This window comes from Leucoraja erinacea, chromosome 23 (assembly GCF_028641065.1).
Source record: "Leucoraja erinacea ecotype New England chromosome 23, Leri_hhj_1, whole genome shotgun sequence".
Taxonomy (NCBI): Eukaryota; Metazoa; Chordata; class Chondrichthyes; order Rajiformes; family Rajidae; genus Leucoraja; species Leucoraja erinaceus.
This window is the reverse complement of record NC_073399.1, coordinates 4626478-4650705: the sequence shown is the minus strand read 5'-3', so window position 1 is coordinate 4650705 and position 24228 is coordinate 4626478. Positions and strand designations below refer to the sequence as shown.

At 40.5% G+C, this 24228-nt stretch overlaps 1 protein-coding gene across 1 annotated transcript in view; it reads left to right on the top strand.

Annotated features, from left to right (window-relative positions):
* LOC129708122 (dynein axonemal heavy chain 9-like) overlaps positions 1–24228 on the top strand; it is a 295482-nt gene that overhangs the window by 142592 nt on the left and 128662 nt on the right. The window contains exons 45-48 of the mRNA XM_055653686.1: positions 6858–6981; positions 10633–10775; positions 12254–12415; positions 15774–16007. Of these exons, the coding sequence (XP_055509661.1) occupies positions 6858–6981; positions 10633–10775; positions 12254–12415; positions 15774–16007 (663 nt within the window). The remainder of the gene's footprint in view (positions 1–6857; positions 6982–10632; positions 10776–12253; positions 12416–15773; positions 16008–24228) is intronic.

Sequence of the window (24228 nt, the reverse complement as noted above, 5' to 3'; positions counted from 1 at the left end):
TTTAACGATGCAGTTGAAATTCCCAGGATCATATTTTTCTCCCTGCCAAATAATGCATTCCTAGATTCTCATTCACTTACTGCGAGTTAGAATAGTAATAAACCATGCATGATCTATTAAGAATCCAGACTGTGTGAGGAAAGTTAATGAAAGGGGTTTTGAGTACAGGAGCAAGGATGTCCTGAAGTTAGGTGACACTTGGAGTGTGCGGTTTTGCTCTGTTTACCTAAGAAATTATAGGCTTGTCAGAGAGGCAATGAAGCAAAGATCCACCAGACCGCTTCCTGGAATGGCAGGACTGTAAAGGAGTGACTTGATTGATTATGGCTGGATTTACGAGGGATAATATGAATGAGAGAGAATCTAATTGAAATGTTATAGCGACACCTTGTGGTGGCCCTGTTAAGATCGAACCCTCGCGAGTGGCTGGCGCGGTCACATGAGCGCGGGAGTTTATGCGTGGGTTATTTCTGTAACCCCTCATTCAAGCACCACGCGAGTTGAACACACATCATTAAAATTTGGTTGTCCTGTTCGACTCGGGTGCCTTTTTTATTTCCGTTCCAAATTAAAGAATTTTGCACACCCTCACGTCTCGACTCGCCAAAATGTGCACAATTCTGACAGGACTTGACGGATTGAACAAATAAGGGTCCCTGCCCTGGTTGGAGGGTTGTAGAAGCAGGGATCAGTATCAGGATATGGATGTAAAACTTTTACAACAAAGATGACACGAATTTTGGTGAGCCAGCGGGAATTTTTCACCACAAAAGATAGTGGACGCCAAGCCTTTGAATATATTTAAATTGGGATGTAATTGGGATGTTGGGATGTAATGTTAAAATTGTACAAGGCATTGGTGAGGCCAATTCTGGAGTATGGTGTACAGTTTTGGTCGCCTAATTATAGGAAGGATGTCAACAAAATAGAGAGAGTACAGAGGAGATTTACTAGAATGTTGCCTGGGTTTCAGCAACTAAGTTACAGAGAAAGGTTGAACAAGTTAGGGCTTTATTCTTTGGAGCGCAGAAGGTTAAGGGGGGACTTGATAGAGGTTTTTAAATGATGAGAGGGATAGACAGAGTTGACGTGGAAAAGCTTTTTCCACTGAGAGTAGGGAAGATTCAAACAAGGGGACATGACATGAGAATTAAGAGACTGAAGTTTAGGGGTAACATGAGGGGGAACTTCTTTACTCAGAGAGTGGTAGCTGTGTGGAATGAGCTTCCAGTGAAGGTGGTGGAGGCAGGTTCGTTTTTATCATTTAAAAATAAATTGGATAGTTATATGGATGGGAAGGGAATGGAGGGTTGTGGTCTGAGCGCAGGTATATGGGACTAGGGGAGATTATGTGTTCGGCACGGACTAGAAGGGTCGAGATGGCCTGTTTCCGTGCTGTAATTGTTATATGGTTATATGGTTAAATGGAAGCGGATAGTGGATAGTCACAAAAAGCATCAAGTAGTTTGGAGAAAGAGGGGGAATATGGTATTGAGAATGAGGATCAGCCTTTATTGTCTTGATGATGAAGCAGGCTACAAGAACTGAATAACTTAAGTTTGAATGAACTTGCCCCTTTTCCCAGTTACCTCCTTACCCCAAATTATTCTCTAGGCTTCTCACACATAGTGTGTGGACTTGTACAAAGTGATAACCAACAGGATCCAGGAAGGAGCTGCAGATGCTGGTTTACAACGAAGATAGACACAAAATGCTGGGTAACTCAGCGGGACAGGCAACATCTCAGCAGAGAAGGAATTGGCCACCTTTTGGGTCGAGACCCTCTTCAGACTGAGAGTCAGGGGAGAGGGAGACACAGAGATATGGAAGGGCAAGTGGGAAAATGAGACATCAGAGGGGTCGAAGTTCAAGTAATATGTAGAATAGATCAATGTTAGCTGGGGAAAGGTGTGTTGTATCACAGTATTTTTGTCACCATACTATGGCCCCATGTCAGCTCCCACCCTCTATCACTCATCATCTGAGACCGGATCGTGAGTCCTGTCTATACATCTCCTCGATATCCTTCAGTTTAATAAAGCATTGTTCACTTGTTTCCGTAATTGCTTTATAACGTATTATTAAAACATTTTTTTAACTCCTTTAATATATGAATGTAGAAAGAAACCCAGTTGACCATTTCATGGAGTCCATCAAATCCTTATTAACGATGAGCCCATTCAGTAGCTTTATTTTCTAAATTTGGAGCAGTAACAGGGATTGGCGTCCACTCGGTAGTACTGATGCAGGTAAAGCAGTAGCAATGAAACACCAGGCTGCACCAGGCTGACTATTGTCCCCCCCCAAGGTGCAGTACCGAATGTCCCAGGAGATCCTTCTTCCCTGTGGCTATCAAACTGTACAACTACTCCCCCTTCTGTCATGGGGTGGACTGACTCACCTTCCCCCCCCCCTTTAAATATATATAAATATAAATATATATATATATATTTAAAGCCGTGATGTATGTAGTTAGGTTTCTAGGACAATCTGAGAAAACTACAATTTATTATATCCAAGCTAATTCATTGTGTGTTTCTCAATTACATCCCATTACAATAATAATATTTTATTTACACAGCAATGATTATTCATCAACTGCAATGTGTTCAGGGTAATTGTAAGGAGCTTATTTACATATTGGCAGCAGCAGAAAGCTATTCAGCAATTCAATTTTCCAATGTCTCATTCTTTTACACTCACTGCCGCTCTCATGTACTAACCACCTCGCTTGAGATCCAAAAATCTCTTTACATCCAAAAATGTATCAATCTGTGCCGTGAATAAACTCAGCCACTGGATGAATGCCAAAGATTGTTTCTGCTCTGGGTGAAGAAATCACATTGATCTTACTCCGGAGAGCTGAACCTTATTTTGAGACTTTTGAGAGCTCTGGTTCTAGAGAACTCAGTTTGTGGAACCATCCCAACTCTCAAGTTCTGCACTAATTTTGTAACCTTCAATGAGATCACCTCTTATTTCTCTAAAATTTCCTTAATTTCCCTTCATACCACAAAAAACCTTGTCTCAGAAACATTCTGGTTAACAACGCAGCCAGGATGTTGGGTGTGCTTTAAGATACAAATTGCAAAGAATGGGATGAATACAAAGCCAGAGGATTGGCAGTGCAAATTTTAGATTTGTAAACTTGTATTTCAATGTTAATACATAGTTCTCCCATATCCACAAACCCTTGTTAAATACACATTTAGATAGTAAAACAGTGAGGTTAAATGCCTCAGAAAATTTCATATTCCCCATCAGTGGCATGTAATTATAGCAATTTCTGAGTCATCAATAACCTGCTGTCATATTTCAGGTTTGTGAATAATTCCAGTCCTGTACTGCATGTCAATCTGATTTACAACAGGCATTAATGAAATTGCAAAGCTTGGTTCTTTCATTTTTATGAGATTCCATTTTCAGTGAAGTAAGTAGTAGCTTTCACTTCTATCCAACTATTATTGTTAGCTTTAAAAGAAATAAGTGTAACCCATTTAATTGAAGGAGTTACTAACATTCTTCCTTTGATCATCTCCCTGCAGAAGGCAATGTATTTTTTCAAACCTTTTAGTAAGAAGGTTTAGTTTAGTTTAGAGGTATAGCGTGGAAACAGGCCCTTAGAGCCACCGTATCCACGCCAACCAGCAATCCACGCACACCTACACTATCCTACACACACTAGGGCCACTTTGCAATTTTACCAAGTGAATTAGCCTACAAACCAGTACGTCTTTGGAGGGTGGGAGGAAACTGGAACACTTGAAGAAAACCCATGCAATTCATGGGGGGAATGTACAAACAACACCCGTAGTCAGGATCGAGCACGGGTGTTTGGCGCTGTAAAGCAGCAACTCTACTGCTGCACCACCGTGCCATCCTAAGGTATAAAACCTGAAGAGGGGATTTCTCATTTAGGCCAAATTAGAAACACCGAGAAAGGTTAATCAACTATTCCTGAACGTGAAGTGTGCGATGAATGTCACGTTGTACTTCACAGATAATATTCTTTTAATTCAGAAAGAAAAATAAATAAATTGACGATTAGATATTCAATAAATCCACCAGTTTATCTCTGATTAAGACGTCACCGTAGTAGCGGGTCTCTAACGATTGCTTCTGTTCGAAGAGGACTTTGACAATATTTGTCCCCTTCATAAGGTCATCCCTTTTCTCCAACTCCCAGAGACACTTGTCTGTTTCTCCTCCAACCCACCCAATGATGGTTCCTCTTTTCCCATCGTTCAACCTAACAGTTTAGCTGCAACAACATATAACGTAAAGCAAAGTGTTCTGTCGGGTTGCACAGGAACAACAAACAATGTTACGCTAGGATATTTGAGCTAAGCCTGCAAAAATCCAAAACCTTTGTTGAGAATGTGGATTCTTGTGGATTCAAAGGAAGGAAGATAGAGAAAGGTGGAACTTCAGAGATCAGTGCTTGACACCTGATAACATAACCGCCAGTGGTGGGATGTTTGAATTTGGAGCTAAATTAGTGGAGAGTAGATAACAAGTGTTGTAGGACAGGAGACGGTAACCGTTATATAGAAGGATTTTTAAATAAGGATGAGAATTTGAAAATCAAAACATTGTTTAATCTTCATTCAATATATATATAGATGGTGGTGAGATCAGATGTGAATGGTAGTGGGTAGTGAATTAGACTTGGGGAGAAATAAACCCACACAGTCACAGCGAGAATGTAGAAACTCTATCAGACAGCACCCGTAGTCAGGAATGAGCCCGGCTTGCTGATGCTCTACCGCTGCACGACTGTCTCTAAAGTTGTTGGACAGTCTGTTTCAAGAACAGAATCTTCAGTTTTGTGAAAAGGGAAGCTATTCAAAAGGGCATGGGTTGGTTCATAAAGAAGATGATAGGTATTTTTATCATGGATTTCTGAAGCAGAATAATATTGAAGAAAGGTGATCTATCAATTAGATATGAAGGGACTGGGGTTTGATAAGATCAGGATGTCTTAGTTAATTTGAGCTTTATAACACGGACAATTATTGAAAAAAGATTGAATGTAATGTAATTGAGAAGATGAAAAGCAATTCATCAAAGTGGTGTCTAAGGAGGAGACTAACTAATCAATAGTTGACATATAAATGAGCGAATATGATTCATGCATACGAATAACTTGATTTTTATGAATATTTACTTTGAAGGTAACTTCTGAGTTCAGTCTGCTGTAGTTTGTTTTCCATGCTAGTATTTATTTTATTAATTAGCTTTTTTCTTCTTGAAATTGAATTGAAACTAACATGATCCAGAATGCCAAGATTGTGAAAGTTGATCACACATTTAAGAGGTTGAGTGAGATGAGGTAACAGGAGGAGGTTGTCCAAACATATAAGTTTTTAAAATTAATTTACACATTTTGCTTCCTGTGGGTGGAAGTACCATAAATTCCCTATATTTATATTCTCAGGTGATTAGTGGTCATAATGTCTCAAGCTTGCAAAGCTGAGCTCCATTGACTTTCTGCATTGTCCCCAACACCTAAGTGCGATCTCAACATGCAAAAGATATCCTTGATCACTTAAGGATAAGGGGGAAATCCTTTAAAACTGAGATGAGAAGAACCTTGAACTCTCTGCCACAGATGGTAGTTGAGGCCAGTTCATTGGCTATATTTAAGAGGGAGTTATATGTGGCTAAAGGGATCAGGGGGTATGGAGAGAAGGCAGGTACAGGATACTGAGTGGATGATCAGCCATGATCATTGAATGAGGTGCAGGCTATGTTAAAAAAAGATAAACAGATTGAATGTGTTTCCATTTCTGCCATGATGTATGCTAACTGTGACGATGGGTTGAGTATTACAGTCATAGATGCCAGTCACTTGATTGGTGGGATGTATTGTTAGAGTGAGCGAATACTAAATGGCACCATCCCTTGCCCTGATTCATCTTCATGTGTCAACATTTCTGTCTCTATGATGCCACATAACTTGAGTGTGAGTGTATATTGAAACAGTTATTAACACGTTTTCATACAGGTGTCATTATTTACAGCAGGAAATGTATTCTGGATGGTTTCAATGATAGATGAATCCCTCCATTTGTTATTTTCTGTAACCCGCTCCTCACTGATGTATATACCAAGTAATCTACTGCTATAGCAGCCAAAATACTGCTGCTTTTGGAAATCAGAAATTACATGCTTACAATGGTTTAGATTTTCAAGCATGTCTGACAGCATCTGTGGGGGGGGGGGGGGGGGGGGGGGGGGGGGGGGGGGGGGGGGGGGGGGGGGGGGGGGGGGGGGGGGGGGGGGGGGGGGGGGGGGGGGGGGGGGATATTTCTCAGTGTCTTTAATTATTGAGTATGTCCAACATTTTCTGTTTTCTAATCACTTGTTTTATAATCCTGGCTCACGGTTAATTGACAAGAATGTAGGCCACTTTCTAATCCAATCCATAGTTCACTTTCTATATCAGCAGTCATATCAATGTGTTTTGTTGTTGCAACAATCTTGGTGGGTTTAAGGATTATTGAATGCTTAAACATAGAGTTGAGGAAGATATTTCAGTACAATATTGAACAAGTTCTGCTTCATCAATGTTACGTTTAGATAAGGTGTTATACAAAAGCCCTCAACATTATTGTCCATGTGAGTATAAGTGTTCTCAAGTCACCATTTCACAAGCAGCTCCTAACATTACAACAATCCTTGTTCAACTAACACCAATAATCTTTTGTACAAGTTATTTATGTTACTACTTGTTATGTGTATATTTTGACTCGCATTTGTTTCTGAAGCATTATACATATCTAGATTTTTTTCCTTGAGATAGTCTAGTAACATAAATTCCAACCACTGCAATAGACTGGCTTCTTTCTTTCCAGACTGACCTTGCTAACCTGTGCTTAATGGCTGGAGTCAAGAATGTGGGCACAGTCTTCTTAATGACAGATGCTCAAGTAGCTGATGAAAAGTTTCTGGTTCTTGTGAATGACCTGTTGGCATCAGGTGAGACCTCCCATTCAATCTAATTAAGTAAAATATACAAATTATTTCTGAACACATTAATAATAAATTGCTCAATGTTATCACCATGCGCAAAGCAAGTTCACGTGAGACCAATTATACATTACCATTGGCATTATTGAACTTATTAGAAAAGATCAATATAATTGATTACCAAGTTGAAAAAGGGTTGGAGGATATTGAATAAATTACTAAACCTTGCAAGGGAAGAGTGAATTGTGGTAATAGGTATCTGAACAGAAGTGAAGTGCCTTTGTACCTTAAATGTGGCTCATGTGTATCTAAGTAAGTGATAGGGTGATTAGAACACAGGAATGTGATTTTATTAATGTCTACTTTTATGTTGCATGAAGCAATGTCATCACAGCCGGCAGCGTTGATACCCAGGGATCTGTTACTTCATGAAGTGGGAAGATTGACAATACAGTGATTTGTCAGTATGAATGCTGTGGAGTTTGTTAGACCTGGGCAAACACGTTCCAGTATCATCTAGCTCACAAAGAACTCCCATTATCATTCGAAAATCCTCGTAGCTTCAATGACCTGTATTTGATCCTGACCGCTGGATGCATGTTCTCCCTGTGATTTAATGAGTTTCCCGAATGTTCTCTTGTTTCCTCTCATGTTCCAAAATGTGCGGATTGGCACGTTAATTGTCCACTAGAATTTACCCAGAGCGTTGGGGGGAAGGGGGGGGGGAGGAGGAGGGAGACTAATGGATATTATTAGTAATTTGGATGAGAATACGGGCACGGTTCTTGATCCTGATCAACTGGGCAAATCGACTAAGGAACAACAGACGGAATTTACTTCAAATAAATACGAAGTATTGCATTTTCAAATGACAAACCAGGGCACTTCAAATAAATACGTGACACAATGTGGTCACTAGTATTCTGGCTATTTTCAAAGAGCATGACACAAAAAAGCCAGGGCAGCAGCTTACAACGTTTCGGGCTGAAATGGTAGGGGGCGGGGGTGGGCGGGGACAAGAAAGAAAAAAGGAGGAGTAGGAAGGCTGGGGGATGGGAGGAGACAGTGGGGGACTAGGACAAATCGATATCGTGATGCAGGTGCATAGTTCTATAAACGCAGTGACACAATGTGGTCACTAGCCATCATTGGTCTGGCTATTGAGAACAGGAGCTGGGAGATCATGTTACATTTGTACAAAATGTTGGTAAGAATACATTTGGGGTACTGTTCACACTGTTCTTGTTGTCCTGCTATATGAAAGATGTAATTAAACTGGAAAGGGTGTAAATCTAAGGTGATAGGAGAAATATTTAAAAGGAACCCGAACGTAACTTTTTCACCTGGAAACGACCTGTCGGAGGAAGCGGGTACATTGCGAGGTTTAAAAGATATTTGGAGAGATACATGGATGGGAAAGGTTTAGAGGGATATGGGACAGTGCAGGCACGTAGGAATAGCTTGCTTGGACAGCTTGGTTGGCATGAAAAAGTTATGCCGAATGGCTTGTTGACATTTGACCACCCATTTTTACAATAAACCTACCCGAATCTATTAGATTCGGGTAGGTTTATTGTAAAAATGGGTGCTCAAATGTCGGCATGAATCCAGTCAGCTGTATCAGTTTTCATGCTGTATCTCCATCTCTAAGCCAACAACCTTTCCTCAAAAGAGCAAAATACACGCTGTTTTCAAGTTATCAAAATGTCCAAAGGGATGGTCATTTCAAATGAAAAGCCATATCAAAAACAATTTCAGAACTCATTTGGAAACAAATGCTAATAATGCATTCAAATGGACCTTATTACTATCTCAGCAGCATCAGAAATACATTCATAGGGGCACCGCAGAAATGACTATCTATCCGAGCAAATAGTATAATCATGTACATCTACGGGTTTCCCTATACTTTAACCACTTTCCCTTCAAATATATTGGGAAGCGTAATGCATCAACGACACATGGAATTCAGATGCAGGAACGAAATGCATTTTTCAGATTGATGCTAGCATTTGCAAGTATGTCCCCTCTCCTGCTGCTTTTTTTATTAAAAAGAAAAATTGCTTTGTTTTATTAAAATGTCATGTAGGAAAAAGAAGCAAATAGCCCATTAAGCCTGAAGCACAATCAAAATTGTTGCAGCATCATGAATAAACACTTTCTGGCTTTTGATCACAACTAGGTGGTCTCTCCAGGAGAGACAAAGAACAATTGTGAGCCCCTAATGGGACAAAAATCTTTGGGGATAGTTCTCTTTAACATTCTTAATCGATACTAGTTTCGGATATTTTATTAACCATGAACATGCGATCTTCCAATTTACAGATGTATATATTCTAGCACCTGCCTGGCTAAGAACTTAAATGTTAAGAATTTTGCTGGGCTTTGTTTGGATTTTTTTTTTTGCTGAAATTACTGGGTCAAGGCATTACGATTGTACTAAGTATAGAGAAACCTGAATTATGTGGCTGGTTCATCCATTACTGGTGTAACTCTGTAAGCAGAGATGGACTTGTAGCAAATGTTTTTAGTAAATTACAGTACAATAAGGAAGGCAGTTCAAAATGTTGACCCAGTACGTCAATATGATCTGTGTGACTTGCAATCAATCTGCGTCTTGGTATTTGCAAGGTGCCCTTGACCAGAAAGCTATTATAAATTAACTTTCTACATTACAACTGTATTTCAAGTCAAGTCAAGTTTATTTGTCACATACACATACGAGATGTGCAGTGAAATGAAAGTGACAATGCTCGCGGACTTTTGTGCAAAAGACAAACAACAAAACAAAAAAAACAAATTATAAACACAATCATAACACACATATTCTTTTACATAATAAATAATGGAAGGAAAATCGTTCTGTAGAGTTAGTCCCTGGTGAGATAGGCGTTTACAGTCCGAATTGCCTCTGGGAAGAAACTCCTTCTCAACCTCTCCGTTCTCACCGCAAGGCAACGGAGGCGTTTGCCTGACCGTAGCAGCTGGAACAGTCCGTTGCAGGGGTGGAAGGGGTCTCTCATGATTTTGTTTGCTCTGGAGTTGCACCTCCTGTTGTATAGTTCCTCCAGGGGGGTGAGCGAAGTTCCCATAGTGCGTTCGGCCAAACGCACTACTCTCTGCAGAGCCTTCTTGTCCTTGGCAGAGCAATTCCCAAACCAGATGGTAATGTTCCCGGACAAGATGCTTTCCACCGCCGCTGCGTAGAAGCACTGGAGGATCCTCGGAGACACTCTGAATATCCTCAATTGCCTGAGGTGGTAAAGGCGCTGCCTTGCCTTACTCACGAGTGCTGAGGCGTGTGATGCCCATGTCATATCCTCAGAGATGTGGACTCCCAGATATTTAAAACAGTTCACCCTATCCACAGGATCCCCATTTATCCTCAATGGAGTGTACGTCCTCGGATGATGTGCCCTCCTAAAGTCCATGATCAGCTCCTTCGTTTTTTTTGATGTTCAACTTAAATGAAATACTGTAGAAATCGTTGTGCTCTTTGAGAAATAGGTGTTGAGGTATTTGCATGAACTCACAAGATGTTTTTATTTTATCAATCGATTTTCAATACTGTTCATTATCCAGCTCGGTGTTACAAATGTCTCCAACAACCTCCCCCCATCCCCACTCACCCAATCCCAATCCCCTTCTCTACACATCCAGGTGAAATTCCTGACTTGTTCGCCGACGATGAAGTGGAAAACATCATCGGCAGTTTGCGGAATGAAGTCAAGGGTCAGGGGTTAATGGACTCCCGAGAGAATTGCTGGAAATTCTTCATCGATCGCGTCAGGAAGCAACTAAAGGTAACACTGATCTAAAGAAAATGGTGATCCATACCCAAAATGAACCGGCATTTGTAGACGATGCGGCAATATCAGTAAATGATTGATGTGGCATTTCTTGTTAATAAATGACGGAAAATACGTTGAGGTTTCACATCGACTACTGGTATGGAGGAATTCCAATTAAATCGAAAATTGTTTGTGTAAGCTGCCAAATTGTAACCTACCTTTGTGCAGCTGAAATAGAAAATCCTATGATGCATCACAGTATGATCTACCATGTAAAAGATGGATAGGACATTTCTAAGGAAAGGTTTAAACATTGTGGTTGACAGACCCATTCTCCAAACTGGCGCCCACAAATTTAAAGCACCAATTTGTGCCACTTTAGGGGCAATTTGTCTTCGATGAAAACTGTGTTAAAATTGCTCAACTTCACTTTTTCTATTGTGCTGTTGGTAACACACAGAAAGAGAAAGGCTTCAACCACCTGCATAAGCTGTATTTGAAAAAAGTTACCACTAAAGGGAAGAACATATAATTAGTTTCCCACATGCAACATTCGAATCTTTAGACTAAATAACGCACATGTTGATGCCGAGTCCCAGTGTATGTAAATCAGTGAGGGGTGATTCTTCATAACTTGTACAGGTTTACTCTATTCCGATAACATTTTAAATCATGCATATCACAAAAGATTGGAGTTCAATTTGGACTGATCATTTATGGGTTGATGCAATATTGATGTTCTATCATATGATATTAGGTTCATCAAAAATATTTGTGTTTAGCCAATATACCTTGTATTAGCAATAGTAATTGCTGCAAAATGGAATGGGCAGAAATGTTCTGGATAGTAAGCAGTACTGGTGCATTAAGCTCAGTAAGTAATGTAAAATTCATGACTCTTACTCAAGCACACATGAGCATAGAAGTCCAAAAGCTTCCTTGGAGTTGATGAATGGTTTCAATCTGACTGGTCCAACATCAGGGGGTAATTTACAATTTTACCAAGCCAATTAACCTACAAACCTGTACGTCTTTGGAGTGTGGGATTAAACCGGATATCCCGGAAAAATCCGACGCAGGTCACGGATAGAACGTACAAACTCCATACAGACAGCACCCGCATTCAGGATCGAACCTAAGTCTGTGGCGCTGTAAGGCAGCAACTCTACCGCTGCACCACTGTGCTGCCCACTGCCTGTAATGTATGAAGGAACTGGAGACTGTCGGCCTTATCTACCAACCAATCTGCCATGTGTGCAAATAATCATATACCATTAATATATTTTCTTTAATTGTTCAGCTGAGAATCTGCACATAACTGATCTCAGACCACGTGTGTGTGAAAATCAATGAACAGTGACATACTTTTAACTTGTGCTCTATCACATATGACTAAATATTGCTACATAGAGACACTGGAAATAGAACTACAATAAATGTTTTAATGTTTTAAATTCCAGCAAAATGTTTTTCCTGTTGTTTCCATGTAGGTGGCTTTATGTTTCTCGCCTGTCGGTAACAAGCTGCGGGTTCGTGGGAGGAAATTTCCGGCTGTGGTCAACTGCACTGCAATAGACTGGTTTCATGAGTGGCCTCGGGAAGCTTTGGAGTCTGTCAGCCTGCGCTTCCTCCAGGAGACTGATAGCGTTGATGTAAGATTATTAAGACACAATTCTATGACACAATTCACAAAGTCCGTTGGTGCGCTGTGTCTGGTTGGTGTTAACATGTGAGCTTTGCTTCAGAAGCTACCCTAGTGCCCCTTAGCAGATAAGTTTATCTTAAGAACTGAAAGCTGCATTTTTATTAACCAACATATATCAGCTACTGTAGATCATAGGTTTGAAGTCCCAAATCGTCACCCATTCTTTCTCTCCGGAGATGCTGCCTGTCCTGCTGAGTTACTCCAGCACTTTGAGTCTATTTTTCATGTAAACCAGCATCTACAGTTCCCTCCTACATAGAACAGTCAATGTAGTCCACATAGACTAACTTATCTGAAACTACAGGTCCACTTCTCAGGTCACCTCCAGGGTTGAATCGTTAGAATTTGCATTGAGACTAAAATGTATTTATATTTATGGAGAAAATAATGTATTGATTAATTCAATACAGTAAAATGTATTGAACCTTAAAAATCATTACTGTACTGTAGCGTATAATGGTCACTTGCACTGTATAGAAACAATGTGAAAAGAAACGTAGCAGTTTTAACATAACCTCTGGGTAAATTTCAGGAATCAAGACTTTGTGTGATCTAGTTAGGACACTATTGTACAGTTGCACACAATTGCAATCTGGGCATCTGATGCCAATTACATAATTCCTGCCTTTTCATTTGAAGATTTACCAATTGGTTTGCAACTCTCAGCTTTAACAAAAAGCTGAACATTTACAAAAATGTAGGAGAATGGCCTAGGAATTGCGTTTCCTATTGACGATGTCTGTACCTTTCCAGCAGAACTGCTTTCTTATACAAGGCAACATGTGTGTATAACTGCCAGCAAATTGAATCCATATTGTTGCAGTTAGAGTAGCCCAAGACTGGCAAAATACATCAAAAGTACATTTAGGTCAAATGTTCACATTGAATTTAATAATCATTTGTAATACTGCACACAGTTCTGGTGATAGAAACATAGAAAATAGGTGCAGGAGTAGGCCATTCGGCCCTTCGAGCCTGCACCGCCATTCAGTATTATCATGGCTGATCATGTAACTCAGTATCCTGTACCTGCCTTCTCTCCATACCCCCTGATCCCTTTAGCCACAAGGGCCACATCTAACTCCCTCTTAAATATAGCCAATGAACTGGCCTCAACTACCTTCTGTGGCAGAGAGTTCCAGAGTTTCACCACTCTGTGTGAAAAATGTTTTTCTCTTCTCCGTCCTAAAGGATTTCCCCTTTATCCTTAAACTGTGACCCCTTGTCCTGGACTTCCCCAACATCGGGAACAATCTTCTTGCATCTAGCCTGTCCAACCCCTTAAGAATTTTGTAAGTTTCTATAAGATCCCCCTCAATCTTCTAAATTCTAGCGAGTCTGCATCGTGATCAGAGTAGACAAAAGAACACAACATCAATTCAAAGGGTGAAAGAAAAGTAACGATAATGATAGGAGCGATGGAAACATCTGGCTTATGAGCAGCGATTATATGAATAGGACTTCTCATCTCTGGAGAAGGGCAAATTGATCAATGATGCGTTGTTTGGATTCTAATTGAAACTTAACGATGCAGACTGACGTTACCTATTTTCCTCTTCCACAACAACAAAAACAGTGTGGATTTTGAGACGAGTAAACTCAAACTAAAAATGCAGGAGCATTATTTCAGTGAGGAGTGATGGAGCAATACATCAGAGGGGATTCATTTATATCTAAATTAGATAAATTACTAGAGAAAATGACATTTTCGTCTAGAATAAATCTGCAGTTTAAAATAAATGTGTGGATTACTTTGCCGATTAAAATAAAACATGTGGACCCAATCTTCAGGGGAAAAGAAGGAGACTATATCCAGATGTCTAACCTGGGTCTGAAGAAGGGTCTCAACCTGAAACATGACCTCCCCATGTTCTCCAGAGATGCTGTCTGGCTTGCTGAGTTACTCCAGCTTCCTATAGCTTTCCATTATTAGCATTTTCTTTGTAGTCTAATTTATAGAAATTGACTGCTATAAACTATCCATTTCTCTACAGCAATTGTGTCGTATAACTGTGCAACAGGGGGATAAATGACAAACCAGGCACAATGATCTTTCATATCTAACAATTTCTATTCTCTGCACAATATGTTCACTCATATACAGGCAGCTTTATGTACTTCTGACTTATATAGTCTGGGCTTTGGATCCATAAAAATCAACTCCGAGACAGGGCTAGCTAGCTGCAACCATCTTTTAGTTGGGTAGATCATGAAAATGAATATGAATATCACCTTTTAATCGAGGTAAACGCATTGATTGCAGTGTTTCCCCACTCATTATATGAGTGGGAAACACTCAGCCTTTGTTCTTTGACCATGGCATGGTGGCGCAGCAATAGAGTTGCTGCCTTACATCGCCAGAGACCCGGGGTCGGTCCTGACTACGGGTGCTGACTGTGGACTGTGACCATGTGGGCTTTCTTTGGGTGCTCCAGTTTCCTCCCACACTACAAAGACATACCAGTCTGTAGGCTAATTGGCTTGGCAAAATTATAGATTGTCTCTAGTGTGTAGTGTGTGTGAGGTCAGCGCTTAATCGGTGGGCAGAAGGGCAAGTGTCCACACTGTATCTCCAAAACACATAGTCCACACTGTATCTCCAAAACCATTATAGATGCAGCTGGCTTGTTGACCCTGCTTCCATAATCATTTTGCTTTCCAAATGCATCTTTCATTACAAAGGACCAGTTTGTATGCCCTATGTGCATCGGCAGATATGTTTATTTGAATATTGGACATTCCTCCTTTTATAACATATCATTCAATATTGAAAACAGAAAAATAGCAACAAATGAACACTATAATGATTTAATTTTAGAAGAGATGCTTTCAGGGATATTTATTCTTCAAAATTGATTTAATTTCTCAGTTTCTGTTTTGGGATAAATTAATAAAGGTATAACAAGGTTTATCTAGACCAGGTATGCCACATTTTTTTAGAACTATATTGAAGTTATGATTCTATTAAAGTTTATGAGGATGAAATGCTGTACATGTAAATATTGAATAGGAAAACATATTGTCCAATAGCTTGGTACAGCTTAACTCTTTGTTAAAAATGTTACAATGCCTCAAAATCCATGGTTGGAAATGGTTCTGTCTTTGATTTCGAAGATGCTATCCAATTGGAGAAAGAAGGTGCTAGGTCTATGAGTCATAGTTTTGTGTGAATTATACATGGATGTGGGAATGCTGAGTGGGTTTCCACCTTATGATAATATCTTGATCAAGTCAGTAGCTAATTCCTTGTCATTTGGAAACATTGTCACAACGTGCTGCTTTTACAACTTTTCCTTTTTCTTTAGCCGTCTATTAAAGAATCTGTCAGCAAGTTCATGGCATTTGTTCACACCAGTGTCAACGAGACATCAAAGTCCTATTTAATCAATGACCGGCGATACAATTATACTACACCCAAGTCATTCCTTGAACAAATCAAGCTGTACCAGAACCTGTTGTCAAAGAAGAGTAAAGAGCTGACGGCTAAGATGGAACGTTTAGAGAATGGGCTGGAGAAACTGAACAGCACCTCAGCACAGGTAACACATTGTTTCATTTAATATTACCAGCAAAATCAAGCTTTCTCCTTAAATGGTAAATATGTTAAATATATCTTGTGGATTTTGTAAACTGTGTAGCACAAATCTTAGTCACAATCAAAATCAAATCAATGACTGTAGAAATTCTGTTCTAAAATGGATCTGGGCTCCTGTTGTCCATGTACAAGAAGATGAGCATGGGCAATCATTTCTACAAGAACTTCCTTTTTGACACTGGTAAGATAGGATATACTTGTTGCCACATTGCAACTGCCTCTGTTTCTTGCATTAAATTATTAAAGGATATTTTTGTAGAAGCTTCCATTGGTAGCAGAGACCCTGAACTCTCAGTAAATTCATGCAATAATATGGACTGGAAAGTTGGGGCAAAAATATGTTTGGCTAGTCTCTGATTAACACGTTGCACGATTTTGATCATGCTACTATATTGAGAGGACCAAGGTTAAAACGCAGAGATTTTCAAGCAAGCTTCTCAGTGAATGTAAACCCCCCCCCCAAAAAATGACTGTCATTACCTCTACTTTGGTACTACAAGGAAACTATGTGCTCAAACTGTATCTTTCTAACACACCCCACAGTTGAAAGTTGAAGCACAACATGGGACTGTTTGAGCTTCCGACGGCTTACCTTAACATATAGCTCATGGAGAAAAGAATGGTGCAGTTTTGTTAAGATTTTGGGTTTGCCCAGAGACAAGAGGGAACACAGTGGCATAACAGTAGAGTTGCTGCCTTACAGCGCCAGAGGCTCGGGTTCCATCCTGACTATGGGCGCTGTCTGTATGGAGCTTGTACCTTCTCCCTGTGACTGCATGGGCTTTCTCCAGGTGCTCCGGTTTCCTCCCATACACCAAAGAGGTGCAGGCTTGCATGTTAATTGGTTTCTGTATATTATTCATAGTGGATAGAATAGAACTATTGTGCGGGTGGTCGCTGGTTGGGGCGGTTGCTGGAGGTTGGACCTTCCACTACCTGCAACCTCCGGCAACCACCTGCAACCTCCGGCAACCACCTTCAACCACCTTCAACTAGCATCGCAACCGCCTTCGACTAAAAAATTACCGATTTTTAAAACGGCAACCTATTTTTAGTCGCGGCCGGTTTTGAATTTTTTTAAATAATCGCCGGAACATAGAAGAATCAGAAACCACTTTCGACCATTAGGGAGACTAACAAAAACCTCCGGGAACCGCACGGAAACCTTGGGTGGGGCACAAAGTCTCCAGAGGTTTCCGTTCAGGTTTCCTAAGTGGGACAGGGGCATTGCTATTTTCCACTTTCTCCGTCATCTGACAGATGTGAGCAAGCTTGCTTTAAATGCACCAATGCTTCCATCTAAATAGCACTTGGAGAATGTATAGCACGTGCTAAATATTCATACACTAATATTTGGAGAGACTAATTTCAAGGCTCTGAACCCCAGCTGCTTTGCTTTTAAATTAGAAGTTTGTACACTTTCCAAAATGAGTCTGTTAAATTGTTTTGAAATCTTATTGCAGTATTTTTTAGAAATGTTGAAATGACACCGGAATGTGTTGGTTGTTGAACTGGTCAAGGAAAATCAATACTTCTCATTCCAACCTGTCATCTGATCACAGCACACACTCAGATATATAGGGATACGTAAGACCACCTTAGCTCAGACATCCATAAAGATCACAAACTCCCCCTATTATGTATCCAACTCTTCTCCTATCGATTGCACAGTTGTCCATTCCGGAAATTTCCTTTTAAAAAATAGCTTCATGACATCAGTTCTGAAATAACTTTTCACTATCTTGAATCTCACCTACTTCATAAAGTGATGTGGAGACAAAAAGAACTGCACATGTTGGAAGCTTCAGCAAAGCCACAAAGTGCTCGAGGAAATCAGCTGGTCAGGCAACATCTGTGGAGGGAAATGCCGGACAACATTTCCGGTTGGGATCCCGTGAAGATGGATCCCGATCAGAAACTTTGTGCATTTCCACATTGAGTCATACAGTGTGTGAAACAGGCCCTATGGTCCACACCGATCAACATGTCCCATCTACTGTATACTCGTCCCACCTGCCTGCGTTTGGCCCATTTCCATCTAAACCATTCCTATCTATGTACCGGTCTAATTGTTTCTTAATTGTGCTAGTCCCTGTCTCAACTATCTCCTCTGGCAGCTTGTTCCATACACAAGCCACCCTATGTGTGAAAAAATTACCCTTCAGATTCCTATGAAATCTTTTCTCCTTCACCTTAAACCTATGTCTGGTCCTCGATTCACCTACTCTGGGCAAGAGACTATGCATCTACGCGATCTATTCCTCTCATGATTTTATACACCTCTAAGATCACCACTCATCCTCCTGCTCTCCAAGGTCTAGAGTCCCAGCCTTCCCACAAGCTATCACTTCCCTTGAGAAACATGGCGAAACATTAGTGAATAACTTGCAGGATTTCAACAAAGTAACTGCACAAGATATTGTCATGAATATAGAGTCTGTAGCTTGATTCGGGTATGCACCAGTGACCTCGGGTAGAAAGACGTTTTTTTACAACTGAAGCATATTCTGACTGACAGACGGTATCGTTTAACACTAGATAATTAAAAAAAAAATGCTATTAATTATGTGCAACAAGGCAACTTTGATTATTTAATGTAGTATACCTTTATATTATTATTTTTTACCATATTTTGGTCGTGGAAATAAATGCCTTTTTTTGTCAATAAAGGCCTTTTCCATGCCTTTTTTGAAATGCTATTATGCCATTTTGCCTGTCTATTTCAGAGTTTTTTAGTGCCTAAACATCCTGGCTCTAGTCATTAGGTATAAAGCTTGCTCTTGACTTCTGTAGACAAAGCATCATTAATTTCTATCCTCAGGTCCAATATTGGACGTTAAAATTGTCCCCAGGAGCCTGCATTTAGAATCAAATTCAATTCATTGATGTGGACTGGCAGGGACATCCTCGTATTAGCAACAGTTTCAAATAAACTACGTCCAACCAAACAGCAATGTTTAGATGAGAAAGCAGGTGGCATAGTTAATACATTTTCAGCTTAAACTTCAATTGGTGATATAGTGGACAGTGAAGACAGTTATCTAAGATGATAATGTGAACTTTGATTAAGTGGGGCAATGAAGTGAGGAATGGCAGATGGAGTTTAATTCAGATAAATTCAAGGTGTTATATTTTGGTATGACAATCCAGGGCAAGAATGGAGGGCTCTGGGGAATGTTGCAGATCAGAAACACCTCGGGGTACAAATGCACGCTCCCATGAAAGGATCCGCACAGGTAAACAGAGTGGTGAAGGTGACGGCATGCTTGCTTACATTGGCCAGTGTTTTGGGAGGAGCAGTTGAGATACCATTTATAGCTATACAAGATGTTGATAGGTTATCAGTGTGAGAAGACCCAAGAACTCCACGATAGGGAGAGAGAGATAAGGTCATAAGGAATAGGAGTAGAATTAGGCTATTTGGCCCATCGTGTCTACTCCGCCATTCAATCATGACTGATCTATCTCTCCCTCCTAACCACATTCTCCTACCTTCTCCCCCATAACCTCTGACACCTGTACTAATCAAGATTCTATCTATCTCTGCCTTAAATATATCCACTGACTTGGCCTCTGCAGCCTTCTTTGGAAAATAATTCCATAGATTCACCACTCTCTGACTAAATACATTTCTCTTCATCTCCTTCCTAAATGAGCATCCTTTAATTCTGATGCTATGACCTCTAGTTCCTGACTCTCCCACTAATGGAAACCTCTCTATATCCACTCTATGCAAGCCTTTTACTATTCTGTATATTTAAATGAGGTCCCCCCCTCAATCTTCTAAACTCCAGCGAGTACAGGCCCAGTACCGACAAACGCTCATCATAGGTTAACCTACTCATTCCTGGGATCATTCTTGTAAACCTCCTCTGGACCCTCTCCAGAGCCAGCACATCCTTCCTCAGATATGGTGCCCAAAATTGCTCACAGTATTCCAAATGTGGCCTTACCAGTGCCTTTTGGAGCCTCGTCATTATATCCCTGTCTTTGTATACAAGCCCTCTTGAAACAAATGCTAGCATTGAGTTTGCTTTCTTTACTACCAATAGATGAAGACTATGTCTTTAGATGTGCAAAGTATTTCACTATTGGTAGGCATAGTGGGTGGCTCAGTAGTAGATTTGCTGCCATAAAGTGCCAGAGACCCGGGTTTGATCCTGACTACGGGTAGTGTCTCCATGGAGTTTGTACATTCTCCCTGTGACTCCGAGTTTTCTCCGGGTGCTCCGGTATCGTCCAACAACTCACATCTTTGTAGGTTAATTGGCTTCTGTAAATTGGCCATAGTGTGTAGGGAGAAAATAGATTAACATAGACATAGTGGGAACAGGTGATCGATGGGCGTCACGGACTCAGTGGGCCGAAGGGCCAGTTTCCATATTGTAGCTATAAACTAATCATGTGGTCTGAAGAAGGGTCTCAACTCGAAACATCACCCATCCTTCGCTCCAGAGATGCTGCCTGTCCCGCTGTGTTACTCCAGCTTTTTGTGTCTATCAACTTGTGGTATGGTGTTGTAGCATGCCACATATCAGATGAAAGTGGGTGTTGTATAATTCTGCTTTCATGCAGGCATGGGCTTTCATTGCCTCAGGAATTCCCAGTAAAGTTGAAGACTGTAACTATAAACAAACATCTCTGCTGCTGATCTTATGATGGAAGAAAGATCAGCGCTGAAATAAATGGCAACTTAGACTTTGAGGTTGAAATGGATCTTCAGCACTCAGAAGTAGTGATAAATGTGATAAATTTGTGATAAATAGAACTCAAATCTTACCCATGCTACCTATTGTTGTTACTTTGGCTGTGGCTCCCTGATGCTCCAATTGATCAAATGCTGCTTTGATGTAAAGAGCACTTACTCTCAACTCCCACAAAGAACATAACTCTCTCCACTGTGCTTGTATGCTTTCCCGATGAGATCCAAGTGCTCCAGGTGGAATCTGAAATGAGTGTTGGTGAGCAGTTTATTTGTCAGTGACATTTCACAGTACAATCGGGGACTCCTTAACCAAAAGCCAGCTGCTGAAGGAACTCAGCAGGTCAGAGTTTTGTGCTGAAGATGTCACCATCTACAGTTTCTCGTGACTCCTGAACCAATTTGACAGACATGGCATTACTCCTGATATGCTCTTCTTGTAAATCGAGGGATATATCTAGTAACAAACTGGAATAATGTTGAGCAATACAGTTTTGAATGTGTAGATGGTGCACAGCACCAAATGGAACACAGGGTTGAGCTTTTAGATCAGTAGATCGCACTATACATCCAGTTAAGATATGGTGTTCCAGGCTCTAAAATAGCTTCGATATTCTCCCACTTATTTAGAGATACCAGTCACATTTGAAGAGCACACAACAAGTAAGACATTTCCTTCTGTTCCTTGCATAGACACAAAATGCTGGAGTACCTCAGCGGGTCAGGCAACTTCTCTGGAGGACAAGGAGAGGTGATGTTTCAGGACGGAACGCAAAACGTCACCAATCCTTTTTCTCCAGGAACGATGCCAGACCAGTCGAGTTACTCCTGCATTTTGAGTCTATCTTCAGTATAAACGAGTATTCCTTCCACCACATCCCTTCTGTTCCTTTAATGGGTTGTTGCATCATTTCTAAAGTTTTGGTTCTTCAGCAAAATGCATTCATTTAATCCTATACTTGCACATGTTACAATGAGACGCGTTTGCACTGAGATACAGAGCCAGCTTCCTCCTTTTGTGTTTAGTGTTCTATAGAACAGGGCGAACACATCCATACACATACTGCACTCAGAGCTCGGGGAGACAATTTGACTCCAGCAATGTAATGTGAACATTTTATCCAGCCAATAATCTCATTGATTAAAACAAACACATCCGGAGTGGGGGACTTTAGTTTTCGAATCCTCTCCCCAGGGGATACGTCTGTGTTTGTTTGTTGTTTATTCCAGTTTGTTCCGGTGAAGGTGCTGCGCAGACGGCAGAAAGCCAACACTCGCTTGTCCTTGTTGTGTTGTGACTGTTGACATACCAATTTCCCTCCGGGGATGAACAATTTTTATTGCATCGTAGCTTATCGTATCGTATCATTGGTAAAACCCATTCTGATTGTTTGAAAGATCCATTTATTGTGATGATTCTCTCTGCTCATAGCTTTTGGGGAAATGGTGGACATGTTAGCTACAGCTTGCTCGACCTAGTCAGTTTCTGGGCTTTAGCTCCACCACATTGACTCGAACGGAACATTTACACTGACATTCCACTCTGTCCTTCCAAACGAGTTCCCTCCTGTTGGAAAAGACATTAAACCAAGATCATTCCATCTTCTTGGGTTGATGTAAACCCTTGAAACAGAGCAGGAGACTAATCTCCAATACTCTGAACAGTAATTGCAACTCATGCATCATCAGAAGTTTAGGGGTAACATGAGGGGGGAACTTCTTTACTCAGAGAGTGGTAGCTGTGTGGAATGAGCTTCCAGTGGAAGTGGTGGAGGCAGGTTCGATTTTATCATTTAAAAATAAATTGGATAGGTATATGGACGGGAAAGGAATGGAGGGTTATGGTCTGAGTGCAGGTAGATGGGACTAGGTGAGAATAAGTATTCGGCCCAGACGAGAAGAGCCGAGATGGCCTGTTTCCGTGCTGTAATTGTTATATGGTTATATCACATAAATAAATTATCACCCTACTATTATATAGTTATTTGTGGGAGCTTCCTATATGCTTAAATGTTTATGACATTACAATGACTGCCGTACAGTATATTTAATTTAGTTGTAAAGGGCCAGAATATCCTTTACTCATCATGAGAAATGCAAATTAAAGTCTTGCATTTCTTTTTCCAAATGTCTGTAGGTGGGATTTCAAATTTATCCGGAATTCTTTTTTTGTTGTTAATCATATCATCGTCTGAGGATATCATTACTTGGGTGGGCTACCTACTTCTTTAGCAACTGGGGAGAAGAAATATTCACACCAGCAGAGTGAATTCTAATGAATGCCCTTAAGGGAGATGAGACTGTGACACTCGAATCCCATTTGTGTTCATTGTTTTGTTGAACACTGGATTTCTCTATTTTGGTTTCACAATTTATCAATCTTCCACTTGCACGTTATACCAGAACAACGGCAATTTATAAAGTGTAAGAAAGAACTGTGGATGCTGGTTTAAATCGAAGGGAGACACAAAATGCTGGAGTAACTCGTCGGGACAGGCAGCATCTCTGGAGAAAAGGAATGGGTGACGTTTCGGGTCGAGACCCTTCTTCAGACTGATGTCAGGGAAGGGAGCAGGGCAAAGATGGAATGTAGTCGGAGATGGTAAGACTAGTGGGAGAACTGGGTTGGGGGGAGGGATGGAGAGAGAAAATGGAGTGAGCAATTTATATAATGTCGTATACGTACTCAAATGTCCCAAGGCTCATTTTAAAAGTAAGAGACGCAGACCTTGAATACAATAATTACAGCCTGCATATATGATTATATTAATAAGAGTGCGCTGGATTAGTCTGTGTTACCTTATCATTAACATGCTACTTAAATTTCTGTTGTATCTAATTATAACATGAGCTCCAGACAAGATACCACAACAAATTGTAAATCACAAGTGATGTAGATAGAGCAAGTTAGAACAACACAGGACAGAATGAGGTCATTTAATTAATTCCTGTCTACTGCTTTCCATCACAATGCTGCATTTGTTTTACGTTCAAGAACAGATCCAAATGCACCATTTGTTTCCATCGCTACTTTGACCCAGTACAGTCCATATTAACTTGGTGTGTAAACATTATGTTTCAATCCTGCTGCTTCCGATCGCTTACTAATTATCTCAAATCTGTACCCCCTGGATATTGGCCATCCTGCTGTTGGAAATAGTTTATCTTTATATACTTCATGAAATACTTCATAGTGTTGAATGCTCTATCAATGCTCCATCAAATATCTCCTGAATCTCCACTGTCAGTACAATCCATGTTTCTGCATTATCTCCAAATAACGACTTTTTCAGCTTAGTTTCAGCCTGGCATATTTGCCATCATTGACACTTTCCTTAGTATGTAGCGAGGCCTCTTGTGCTCTATTTGTCTATGTGTATCCTGCGTCTGTACACTGTGGATAACTTGATTGTAATCGTGTACAGTTGTTCCGTTGACTGGATAGCTCGCAACAAAAAGCTTC